This window comes from Sorex araneus, chromosome X (genome assembly GCF_027595985.1).
Source record: "Sorex araneus isolate mSorAra2 chromosome X, mSorAra2.pri, whole genome shotgun sequence".
Lineage (NCBI taxonomy): Eukaryota > Metazoa > Chordata > Mammalia > Eulipotyphla > Soricidae > Sorex > Sorex araneus.
In genome coordinates this window covers 307747621-307760728 of record NC_073313.1, presented here as the reverse complement: position 1 = coordinate 307760728, position 13108 = coordinate 307747621, and the positions used below count along the sequence as shown (strand labels likewise).

The window sequence follows — 13108 nt, the reverse complement described above, 5'->3', positions numbered from 1 at the left end:
ATATTGTGTAGATGTACCAAAGTTTCTTAAACCAGTCCCCTGTTCTCAGGTACTTTGTTTTTTTCCAGATACTGTCTATTGTAAACAGTGCTGCAATGAACATGTAAGTGCAGATGTCATTTCTAATATACTTTTTTTGCATCACTGAGATATATTCCCAGAAGTGGTATTGCTGGGTCAAATGGGACCTCGATTTCTAATTTTTTGAGAAGCATCCATACTATTTTCCCAAAGGGCTGAACCATTCGGCATTCCCACCAGCAGTCTGTGCATGATTGACTTCTATCATCAGTGCATCATTGTCTGAAAAGGTAGTTGATACAATTTCTGTCTTGCTGATTCTATTGAGGTATGTTTTGTGACCAAGCACATGGTCTATTTTGGAAAATATTCCATGTGCACTGGAAAATAAATGTTTACTCTTTGTTTTTGGGATGCAAAGCCCTGTACAGATTATTAACCCTGTCTCTTCTGTCTCTTCCTTCAAAGCCAGAGTTTCCTTGCTGAGTTTTAATCTTGTTGATTTATCTAGAGGTGATAGGGCTGTGTTGAAATCTCCAACTACTATTGTGTTGTTAGCAATATCCTTGTTAAAATCTGTTAGCAGTTGTTTAAAGTATTTATCTGGTCCCTCATTAGGTGTGTACACTTTTAAGAGTGTGATTTCTTCATGCTTTACATATCTCTTTTTTTTTGTTTGATAGTATTTTATTATATTTGAATACTGTTCTAACCTTCATATTTAATAAAAAAGGCAGTTCCTTAACAACATGTCTATACTAATTTTTCTTCATGTAAAGGAATGTGACCTGTGCATTAATAATTAAAAAGTGAAGTAGCTTACCACCAACACTATCTCAAGAGAGCACAACAAATTCTAACACACTAAGATATTACTACTTCAATATTTGTGGGAATGGTGAATGATCATGGTTTAGGATCTGTTTCCATGCTTGTTCCTTGAGCTTCTTCGACCTCTGAGAGCTTTTTATCATTTTCTAGTGTTTGCTGCAGTTCATGGATGGTACTAAGAAGAACATGAAATTGTTTCCGTCTCAATTCCAGCTTATCTTCAACACTTTCTTTAATGTGTGAAAGATGCTCTAATTCTTTTCCCAGAACTTCAAGTTCCTTCAATGTTTCATGTCTGTCTGGGTGATGTTGGATCACTTTCGCCAAAGCATCATATTCTTGGCGATCTTTTCGTATTCGTTTTGCTTGAAGAATCTGCTCAGCAATTTTTTCATGTGCTCCAGCAATGCTACATTCTATTTCCTTGTAAATTTTTTCATAATTTTCCATTTCTCTGAGATTCATATCATATACCAGCAGTGTTTTACCCATTGAAAATTCACATTGGGACAATGTACTTAGCATACGTTGATATTGGCTATATCCTTCTTCCTGGGATCCAGAATTGCACCATTTAATGAAACTTTTCACAAGCAGATTAATTCTCCGATCATCTCCAGCACAATCTCCATCAATCAGGAGACGCTTTTGTATGACTTCGTCGTCAGTCACGGCTCCCATGGCGTGCACGGCGGCGGCGGCAGCGCAAGCTGAGGCGACAGTTGGAGGCGGCGGAGGTCAAACTCCCACAATGCAGCCGGGTAAACAGCCATGGAGGAGGAGGAGGAGGCGGCGCCTGCGGCCGCCCGCTCCAACGCCTGAGCCGCGCCGCCATGCTTTACATATCTCTTGACTGGTACAAATTGGCCTTCGCTGTCTCTTCTAATCTTTTTCAACCTGAAATCCATGTTGTTGGATACTAGTATGGCCACCCAAGCTATTTTAAGGGAGTTGTTTGCTTGTAGAATTGTTTTCCATCTTTGACTTTGAGTCTGTTTGCTCTGACTATTCAGATGTGTTTCTTGTAGGCGGTAGGATTTTGGTTTTTGTTTCCAAATCCTTTTTTTCACCCTGTGTCTCTTAATTAGTGCATTTAGACCACTGATATTGAGGGAGATTATTGTCATGGGTTTTGTGCCATCTTTCTGTGTTGGTTTGTTGTGCTTGTAGGTTTTTTTCCTCTCTTACAAGTAGCCCCTTTAGTCCTTCTTTTAAACTGGCTTTGAGTCTATGAAGTTCCTGAGCTGTTGTTTATCCTTGAAATAGTGTATCGTTCCTTCAAGTTTGAGTGAGAGTTTAGCCAAAGTATTCATGGTGAGGTGTTCATTTCATTGAGTTTTTTTCACAATATCCCACCAGTCTACAGGCTTAGAGGGTTTCCTCTCATAGTTCTGCTGTAAATCTAAGGGTGCTCCTTTGTATGTGCTCTCCTTCTTTGACCTTGCTGCTTACAGTATTGTGTCTCTGTGCATGGCATCTATTATTCTGACTATGAAATGTCTTGGAGTCTTTTTCCTAGGATCTCTTTTATCTGGAACTCTTCATGCTCCTTGGATCTGGATGCCTGCATTCTCCAGCTCTGGGAACTTTTCAGCAGTGATATTCTTAACTGTGGCTTTTTCATTGGGATTTTCTCCCTGTTCTTCTGGTACTCTGATGATTCTAATGTTGTTCCTCTTGAAATTATGCCCTAGGTCTCTGATTTGCTTAGAGCAATTTGGAGGTCTTTTCCCATTGCTTGTTGCCTGTAAGCTTCCTGTAGCTCATCTTTCAGGCTCATTGATTTTGTCTTCAGCTATGACCATTCTACTATTGAGGGCACCCCCAGAGTTTTTAATTTCATCTACAGAATCCTTAATTCATGACATTTCATTTTGTAGTATTTTTATTTTGCTCTCATTCCTTCCTGTATTTTCTCAGCTGTCCGTTCCATTTTTTCTTTCATGTCCTCTAATTTCCTGGATGTCTGCTGAGGTATTACTTTGAGTTCATTGAACATCTTCAGTAATTCATGTCTGAATTCTTTATAGGAAAGATCATATTTGTGGGTAACACTTGTTGAGACGCCTGGACTCTTTTCATCATCCTCTCCTTGTGCTGGGGTTTTTGATTGTTTCTTCATGTTTTTGTAGTAGTGTGGTAGTGGGACCTTCCAGTTCACTATCAGTATTGCCCTCTTCCTCTCAGGTGCTCTTCAGGTGCGGTCCTAGTGAAGAGTCTGAGGATGTGTTCTTTTATATTGGACTTGTAGAGCTTCTTGTGACGCCAGTATTATGGTGCAATTGGAATACGCTTCTGGACTATTGTCCTAATGTATTTGAGATGGCCAGGATAATCTTCACAGAATTAGGTGACGGAAATGAAGATGTGATTTCGGAGTGCCAGGAAAGGGGAAAGTAAGTGAGTCCACCAGCCCTAAAAGAGGCTACGCCCACTTCTACAGGTGCTATGCCCATTACCGCAATGTGGGTGGGGTGCCAGGTGGGGGGCAGAAACCTGGGAAAGGGAGAAAATCAGGAGTGGAGCTGGAGGGTGGCACAGAGGTGGATGGGATGGTGCTGGCGAGGTGGATGACTCAGGGTTCGAGGAGACGCCTAGGGTGCAGGCACAGGGGAATTGGCATCCTGGGTTCAATTACTGACCTGGGAAAGGGAGAAAACCAGTAGAGATGCTGGAGTGTGGCACAGGGGCAGATGGGATGGTGCTCGAGCAGTCTATTTCGAAGGGAGTCATTTTTGTTCTTACTGACTGGATGGATAATATGTATTGTAATATCTATTTCAAACACTTATAAAAGGTCTCTAACAGAATCACTGGCACATGCTTCTCTAATCATTTCAGCTGCTGTATCTGAAAACAACCACTAGATGGAGACAGAACCCAGAACTGACAAGGCAGAGCCTGGACCTTAGAACTGCATATGTGGAATATAATATAACTGAGAAGTACAAGTTTGCAGTGATGCAATTTCTGGCAGATATTTCTCTGGACTTAGTTACTAAAATACTGAAATACAGAAACCCAATACCGTGAGGCTGCTAGTGCGGTCACTCGACCTCATATCTCTTCATTCTCAGCAATGAAAAACAAATTATCAAATGCTTCCTTTTCAGCAGGTCCGTCTTTAGGGGAGAGAAACTCCAAACAATAATAGTGAGTTTTGTTGAAATGTTGAATGTAATTAAAGTGAAAGTAAAGTGAAATGTATCAGTTACAGAGGCGGGGGGGGCTAGGGGGGTGGGGGGTGGGGTGGAGCTATACAGTGATTCTTGGTGGTGGAATATGTGTACTGGTGAAGGGATGGGTTTTCGAGCATTGTATAACTGAGACTTAAACCTGAAAACTTGGAAACTTTCCACATGGTGACTCAATAAAACAATTAAAAAAAATAATTGAGTCAGTGTCCTGAGGTCAATAGAAGCAATGGGTCCCGTGGGTGTGAGGGTAAATGTGTGAAAGTTGTTTACGCAGATAATCAGGCTCTCTTCAGTGGGGGCATGAGTTCAGTATAAGTTGTCTGCCTGAGGACATTGGAGTTTACTACTGCATGCAGTTTATGAAGCTTACATCTACAGTGATACGGTCCAAACAAACCTCCCCACGTGGCCTGGGCCAGATGCCCACACTGTATTCTTTGCTGGTGGGCCAACAACAGCAATGAGTTTCAGAGTTTAAGTGAGAGGAAGGTATTGGGGGTCTCAGGGGAGGAGGCTGCAGCTGTGGGCTCTGGACCATGAGAGCCCCTGCTATACTGCAGACACGCCCTTCATGATCCTGGGCAGGGTGGTAGGTGTACCAGAGGCCTTGGCACATTGCTGATTACAGATAAAATCAGACATTAGAGTAACTATCAGTTTCCTATGTAATCAGGTATAAATTAACGGCCTAAACACATTCTTAGTCTGAGAGAAACATCCAGTAAATGTTCAATAATCATGTTTGGAACAAAATCATTGATCCTCAAGCAAAGGCAGCTCTCTCAGCAATCTCAAAACAGGCAGCATACTCACTGCAAAGACTAGATGGTGGACAAACTCTACAATTGTTTCCGTGTGATTTTTCTCCAACTCTTAAATGTTTGGCGACATTACAGACACCCCCCCCCCCAATAAATCATGCAGCTTCTTTTTCCAGTACCAGGGAGAAGGTCTCTGTTCCCTAAAGGAAGCAGAACATATGAGGGCAGTTTGCAATTACCCACCACATGATTTATCCATGTTTGTCACTGACACCCCAGATTAGTGACATGAGCAGAGGACCTACTCTGTGATTAACAACGGGCAGCCTGGTAGTCCTGGTGTTATTTATTACTTTCAACAAACACTTTGTTTGCTGGTAAATAGTCACAACATAGTCATATAGTGTATGATATGAGGCATGGTTGCATTTAAGACACAACTGCATTATTTAATATTATAATGACCTCAGAAGCAAAGTGACTACCTATTTGTGCTAGTTGCATTTCAAGTCTCTCCTACAGAATAATTTGTAGAGAGAGTCACACATTGGAAAAGCACAAGGCAAAGATCACTCTAAGACCAGGCATGCAACATGGATATGAAATATGTGTTTCCCACGTATGGAGCTCTGGGTTTCAATTATCACGCACCGAGAGGGCATTTTGGGTCAAACATTATTGAATTATACCCTGGCTTTCTCATTGAGTTGTAGGAATAAACTTCATCAGTGTTGGTCTAGAGCTCAGGTCAGGAGAGCTCCTCAGTGGTGCATCCACTGTGGCTCTCGAAACAGGTCTGGGTTATCCTGGAGGAGGAATGAGGCTGCATAAGCCACTCTAGAGAGGAGCCAGGAGCCCTCTGCTTTCTACCATCCCACCCCTATGTGTTCCTTTATACTTAACAGGCTCCTCCTCATCTCTGGAACCTTTCTGCTTTTTCCAAACAACATCCATGACATCTCCTGGGTTTATAGCACCTGGGATGTACCTATGTGTGTCTCAGAGTCCTTGTGAATTCCTGGTTACCTGTTCGTCATTTTTCCAAACACCTGGGAAAAGTCTCTGGATGCCTCAGGGTCAGAGGGACCACCAGCACCAGCACCTGAAATCTATTAAGTTGCTGCATGACAGTTGACCAGTAGATGGCAGACAGACTCCATAGGTGACAAAAGAACTATGCTGTATATTAGAAAAATGGAGAGCGAGACTTGTCAGGAGGAATGGGGGTTCTATGGGTGTGGTGGGAAAGTATGAAAGTTGTTATGGTCTGAGTTGCAGCGACATTTTCACCTGTCTCTGACATTGGGATAGAATTGATTTTGTCATTGTTTGTGGGAAATGTACACTAGTGAAGGGTTGATTATTGAACCATTCTATGATTGAAATCTGATCATGAACGAACGATTTTTGTAATTGTGTATGTCACGGTGATTCAATAAATAAATATATAAAAGTCACAGAAGTTCTGTCCTGCCTGTCTTCTATGGACTGTTCTGATCCCGTATTTATTGCTCAATATTGGATATATGACTATAAGACAAAGCTCCCAGAAGAGAGTGACTCAAAATCTCCTGATCTCACTCCAGGCTGTCTTCACTGGGTCCCCTTGTAGGGGGGTAGGTTAAGTCCTCTTCCCGCCCTAACCAGAACCCCAGCAGCCGAAAACCTCCTGAACCCAACCACACCATGCTCAAGGCCACTCCCCACACTCAGACGAGCCTCACTCATGAAGGAAGTGACAGAGGAGCCCAGGTATGCGGGACCCATGGCTGAGATCTCAAGCCTGCTCATATTAGGACTGGGCCTCTTCCACCCGGATCCCAAGTTTTTCCAGTAGCTTGGCAGTCACACCCCAAAATTGCCCCCAGCACCATGTAATCACATCAACGACCAATATTCAGAGACTATAAAACAAAGCTACCAGAAGAGGGCAATGCAGAATCTCCTGGAGTGCGTGGCTGCATTCACAGCCACATGACTGCTTATACTCTAGCCCACTGTTGTACCTAAATCAGCACACATGTGTTTGGTTTTAACATACTTGCTTGTTTTCACCTCAGGACATTCCTTCAATCTCAGGGAGATCAACCTGAGGCTGCAGATGTCCCAGGTGCTGTCCAGAGATGCAGGCAGTTCATGTTTGTCAGTGTGTGGATCATTACAACATGCAAGCTGACTTGCTTTCGGTAGACTGGGAACACCCATAAAGATGATGAGGCCATCCAAAAGCCACCGTCACTCTCAGAGAGCCTGGCAATCTATGGATATTCCACCCCCATGGCAGAGCCTGGCAAGCTACCTGTGATGTATTTGATATGCCAAAAACTGTAATAGTAACAATAAAGTGCTCTATATGTCCCAGATGAGCAGACACCATTGACTACACTAAAATGTAACAGGGATGAATGAAGACATTACTGGTGCCTGTTCGAGCAATTGATGAATAACAGGGTGATAGTAATAGTAATAGTGATTGGAGATGTATCTTAAGAGTCACTTAAAGTAAAATAAGCTCACATAGGGGGATTAGGTGAAAGTATAGAGACTCCAGGGAACCCTTTTTGTCCCCACGGCACACACTCAGGAATGACCTGTTGGATGAGCGAAGAGAGAGGCTCCCGCTGACAGGAGAAGAGTCTCACCAAAACTGACCCTGAGGGACCCTGACCTCCACTCTCCCGACTTCCAGAGTGAGAGAATCCCATGTGGGGTGTAAGCCCCCAGCCTATGTGTTCCTGTGAGGGAGCCTGAGCTGGTGCTTCATACCTGGCACCCTCTGAGCAGGGTCACATCATGATAGTGTCGTGGGGGGGGGACGGGAGAGTGGGGAAAGGCGCTTCACTATTTTCTTCATCTTCAACACTTGCTTTTCTGCTTGCTGAGAAAAAGAGCCTTAGTATTCATCCTTGGCTTATTGGCTAAAAGACCAACATGGCCTTTGAGAGAAAACTGTTGAATATTCTGTTTGCTGATCAGAAAGTGTATCAGGATTCACCAGCCATGATCCAGAGACAAATGAACAAATCTTGAAAGAGAGCAACAAGTTGCAGAGATTCTTCTGGACCCAACGTGAGTCTGAGTCATAAGGGGCCGGCCAGAGGAGAATGGGTGAACCCCAGCAGCCAAAAAGCTCCACATTCTACAATGGCTCTCATGCTCCTTTCGGGAGCCCAATGCTCAAGACAAGCCTCATTCAAAAACTTAATCTCTTGAAAAACTCAGATATGTGGGTTTTGAGACCGAACTCTAGGCTTTCACAGAGTTGGGGAGGGCTACCTCCCTCCACCTCCCTATTCTTCTAGAGGTCCTGGCAGTTGCACACATGACCCAAATCTGCCATCCAGCTAAATATTTATCTGCAACTGTATCATCCCATTACAAAGTTTTGACTTCCTGGAGCGACATTTCAATTCCACAACACTGATAAACCAAGATCACACACCAGATTGGGTGTGATGTAATATAGAAGACAACCAACCTAAATTAACAAAATGTAAACACAGAAGGCTAACCTTTCACAATTCATAGTGATCTCATACAAGGGCTTAATGGCTGCATGGAGAGATACAATAATAGTCACTAACTTTCATCTAAGAAAACTTTTTTGATCATTCTTTTTTAAGCAAATTATTTATAAACAAGCTATATAAAATAAATTACTGAGGGAATTCTATGGGACTGAAGGGCTGCTTTAGGAAAATTGAAAATAATGGTGGAGGGATGGTGCAATTGGAGTGGTAATGGTGTTGGAATACAGAATATCTCTAAGAAGTCATCATAAACAACTTTGCAAACCACAGTTTTTATGGAAAGTATAAGGGGAACACATCAGACTGAATGAACTAATTTCTAAGTATTAATGTAGGGATGATTCTGTTTGTTTGTCCAATAAGATGCCAGTGGGGACACTGTGTGAACTCCTTCCAGCCTCCCTGACTCTTTCTAGGAGGGGATCCTTGTCACCTTCAGCGCCACACAAAGTGTGAGAAGCATCTCACCCTGAGATCAGCCCAGTGAGGAGAGAAAGTACAGGGCTTGCTGTTTATGTCTCAGTCCACCCAGTTGATTCATGGCACCACAGTTTCTCCGAGTACCTATGTGTCATTCCCAGAAATCTCTGAGTACCACCTGGCTGACCTTGGTAGGCACAGACATGGGGGTGTGCCATGGTGGTCCCCAGCACAATAACCACCCAAAAGCTGCAAATCATCAACTCCTACACTGAACTGGCTTAGCTGGCCAAATTGTCCACAGGAACAAAATGCACTCATAGCATTGGTGAGCAGCTACTGCACCACACACAGACACCGAAATCAAATGATCAGAAAAAATTGTAGTTTTATCCTGGCTATAGTTTACTTATAGCCTGTCCTGGTGCACTTCCAGGGATGGGACAGTCAGTGCACACACAAGACTCTCTCACCTTCACCAGGACATTGCTTCTGGTGACAAATACACCACTTGGAGCAATACCCGTCCCCCCAGCTGCTCCTATTCTGGGGCCTCTGCGGTCTTAGAGTCCCTGATAACAATATGACAGGGGAACAGCTCTGAAATCTTACTGTCTCCTCTTCCCCACATCCCCGCTTCGCTTCTCTGACTCCCTGAGGGAGCCTGAAATGTGTGTTTATTCTTTGAATTTGTTTTGAACTAAAACCTCATTTTATCCTGTGTCACACTATGGTGAAATGGGGAACAGTCAGGGACGCTGCAAAGGGTCACAGAGCATCCTCACTGGCATCTTAGTGTACAAACAGGACAACACTTACATTAATACCTGGAAGGCAGTTCATTCAGCCTGCTGTGATGCCTGCAGAGTTGGAGCCCAGGTTTCTCTTACATACAGTCTTTTACTGACCCCAGTTTTTGGTAAAGGTGGTTCAGGGAGCAGTAAGTAGGAATTGGTTCAAAGCTCCCTCAGGAGGGCAGATGAGGCCCATTGGGAGCAGGATCCTGCTACATGAAGAACAATGGCGGCAGGGAGGGGAGATCTCTCCTGCTCAGTCAGGTGTGAGGCAGCAAATGGCCCTGGAGGCTCCTGTCCTGGGCCCTACAGAAGGGGAGCCCCAGGAGCTGCTCCTGTCTGACAGAAGAACTCGGGGAGACCCCAGTCACAGGCTGATCACTGGAGAGGAAACCGTCTCCTCTAGACTCCATGGTCACTGAAGGGCTCCCCTGGGACCTGCAGCTCCTGGGAAACATTCCAGACCCTCCCCAGGACACTCAGTACTTCATCATGTGTATGTCCTGCTGGGCTAGGGGCTCACGGGGGTCTGGTTTGGTCTGTTGGGTGCTGAACTCAGTGTTGGAGGACCATAGCACACTGCAGGAGAACATGGTTTGCAGTTCCAGGGACAGCCTGTAGAATAAAAGAACAGTGATGTTGATGGGATGGTGGGATGGCACCTTTAGGAACCTGGATGCTGACTCATGCAGCACTGATTTCTGCCCCAGCCAGAGTGACAGTTGTCCTGTATGTGTGTTCTATCTTAACCCCACATTGACCGCCTCAACCCAGGTGGCACCGTGCATCCCATAGAGGTGTTTGTTTAGTGTCTGTGAATCCATGTCTTGTAAGGTGGCTGTCATAGGCTGTTCTGTAGTATTATCACTTCAATCTTCTCATGACGCTAAGTCTTTCAGAATCTGGTATTTGAGAGTGGTTGTGTCTTTAGAGCAAAACGAGGTTTGCTATCAAGGGATGCAGTGATGATGAGACAGGGGATATTCTTTGAGGAGTCGGACATGTTATACTCTCTCAGCCATCCCCTTCTGAACATATTGTCCTTTTCACTCATTGCATTATTGTCTTCAAATAATAACAATTTCTCACACAAAAAATAGTACAGCAACTGGTGAGGGAGTCTGAGCCATCAGGAGGCATGAGCCGGGGTTCACATGTGAGCACATGGCCCAGAGCACCTGCTGATAAAGAACTGACAGCTCCAGCACTGTAGCATCACAATGGCTTTGCATCCTGTCCCTGGCATGGAACTGCTCATCCCAATGGCTACGTGAAGTTCAGAGTGACCATCAGGCTCACTGAGCACTGACATAAAGACCCCCCCTACCCCTACATCAAATAAAAAACATAAAATTTTAATCCTTTACAAAATGCAGTAAAACATAATGCAATTCCAAAGCAAAGAGAAAACTCCCCTTGACTCAATTATATACACAGATGAGAAATCAAAAGGATTTGTACAATTCCTGAGGAGGTCTATGACAGTGTGTTCGGACCAAGCCTCTCTCTGGATAAGAGATAGTAAGAAGATGTGTCTTAACACAGGGGACCAGGGACCTGCCCCTCTGTGTTCACACTGGGTTCCTCCTGGGGCCTGGGGAGGAGCATGTTCTCTGTGGGCAAAGTTCTGCTTCTCCACAAGGACCCGCACCCCTGACTTCCCTGCAGCTGGGCTGGTACCCACACACACCCTCCCCCCTCTGCCTGCCCAGCCTGCCCAGCCCCCTCTCATTTGCAAGTCCTCAGAGCTCATGCCTGGACACTCAATAATAGTCTGTGTCCCCCTGCAGGGTCAGTCTCTGTCACACCCGAGTGGACATGAGGGCCCCTGTGCAGCTCCTCAGCTTCCTGCTGCTCTGGCTCCCGGGTAAGGAGGGAAATGAGGGTTTACTGGGTTTAGTGCTACCTATGCTTCAGGCAAAATATATTAAAGTACAATTAATGATGATGATAATGTGTGTTTATAATTTCAACCCCAGGTATCCGGTGTGATATCCAGATGACCCAGTCTCCATCCGTGTCTGCATCTCTGGGAGAGAAAGTCACCATCACCTGCAAGGCCAGTCAGAGCGTTAGCAATTATTTACACTGGTATCAGCAGAAACCAGGGAAAGCTCCCAGGCTCCTGATCTATGGTGCAACCAATTTAGAATCAGGCGTCCCTCCCCGGTTCAGTGGCAGTGGATATGGGACAGATTTCACTCTCACCATCAGCAGCTTCAAGGCTGAAGATGCTGCCACTTATTATTGTCAACAGGGTAGTAGTTACCCTCCCACAGTGATACAGGCCAGTACATAAACCTCTGGAGATCAGCTGTGTGAGGCTGGGCTGCCCCAGCTGCTCCTCCTAGTGCCTACCCCACTGAGGGTGTGTCAGATGCAGCCAGACTGTGCATGGTGGACAGTTCTGGCACTTGCTGAAGAAACATTTTTAGGCTCCATTATTCTCCCTCTCATCCCAGAAACACAACATGACAAAAGATCTGTTTATTGATTGTATAGAGATAAATTTCCTGAAGTAAGTAGGTGACAGTGTCATTTAGAGTTTATATGTATCTGTGTGCTTACTGTAGAAGTCCTAGAAATATGTTTTAAAAGTTATTTTTAATAATCACACATATTGCCATCCGAGTTGTGAGGACACATGAGCAGTGTCATAGCCTCACACTGAGGGCATCTGACAGAGAGCATCTTCCCCTGCCATGATGCCCTGTCTGATATGGGACAGAGGGAGAGACTGTGTCTTACCAGGGGACAAACCCTGACAACACTGTGGAGTGTGCGTTTGGGAGATAGCAGCTGGGACTGAGATCTATTCCCTTGACTGAGAAAATTTGATCCTGAAATCTTAATGGGAAATAAAACAGTTTCAATGACATGAACTGTGGTATATACTATCCTGGATCCCTTTGAATGTGTAAAGGGGTATAACCTTCATTTCAAGGTAAGAGCAAAGAGGAATTGAGGCACATAAGAGGAAATATAGAAAAGGAAAATGCCCACATCCTGCACTTATTCCAAAGTCTTATTACCGAGGTCTCGTGAGAAATACCCTGGATCACAGCTCCTGAGCTACCCTGCACGGCTAGGACTTGACACTCTCAGAGGGAATATAAATCTACAGAAATCATTGCTAACTTAGGAAACTCCACATTACTGATAATATTTTCCCAGTCTTGTTGGCCAAATGTCCACCATTTATCTACCAATATTGATTTTCCTTGGATTTGAATCCCTAAAATGGGGTGATGTTAGTTGGAAAAAATGTTGACCTCTTTTCAAAAGACAGGCTTCAAGATTTGCATTCCATCTTTTGTTTTCTGTAGGATAACATTGGTTTTGTCCTTTCAGCCTTGCCACAGGGAACTTAGTTTTCTTGAGAGCAATGTCCTTTCTGTATGGACACAGGAAGACAGTTAATATTATGCTTTGTAACTTGGGAGTTGATTGACTCCAATAATGTTTACTCCTGGGCATCTGCTTTCTTGACTCAGTTTCCCTTAGTTCCTAGCACCCCAAATGTAGGGTCCCGAAGAGGGACTGAATGGACCCAG

At 44.4% G+C, this 13108-nt stretch overlaps 1 protein-coding gene and 1 gene segment (V, D, J or C); one reads left to right on the top strand and one right to left on the bottom strand.

Moving 5' to 3' along the window:
* Positions 1 to 694: 694 nt before the first annotated feature.
* On the bottom strand, positions 695 to 1533 carry LOC129399990 (THO complex subunit 7 homolog). Its single transcript, XM_055122008.1, has one exon. The coding sequence runs from the start codon at positions 1531 to 1533 to the stop codon at positions 928 to 930; it is 606 nt and encodes a 201-aa protein (XP_054977983.1). The 3' UTR covers positions 695 to 927.
* Positions 1534 to 11366: 9833 nt separating this feature from the next.
* LOC101543618 (immunoglobulin kappa variable 1-39-like) lies at positions 11367 to 11853 on the top strand. The segment is given in 2 exon segments: positions 11367 to 11421; positions 11534 to 11853. Coding segments are annotated over 2 exon segments (369 nt in total).
* The last annotated feature ends 1255 nt before the right edge of the window (positions 11854 to 13108 follow it).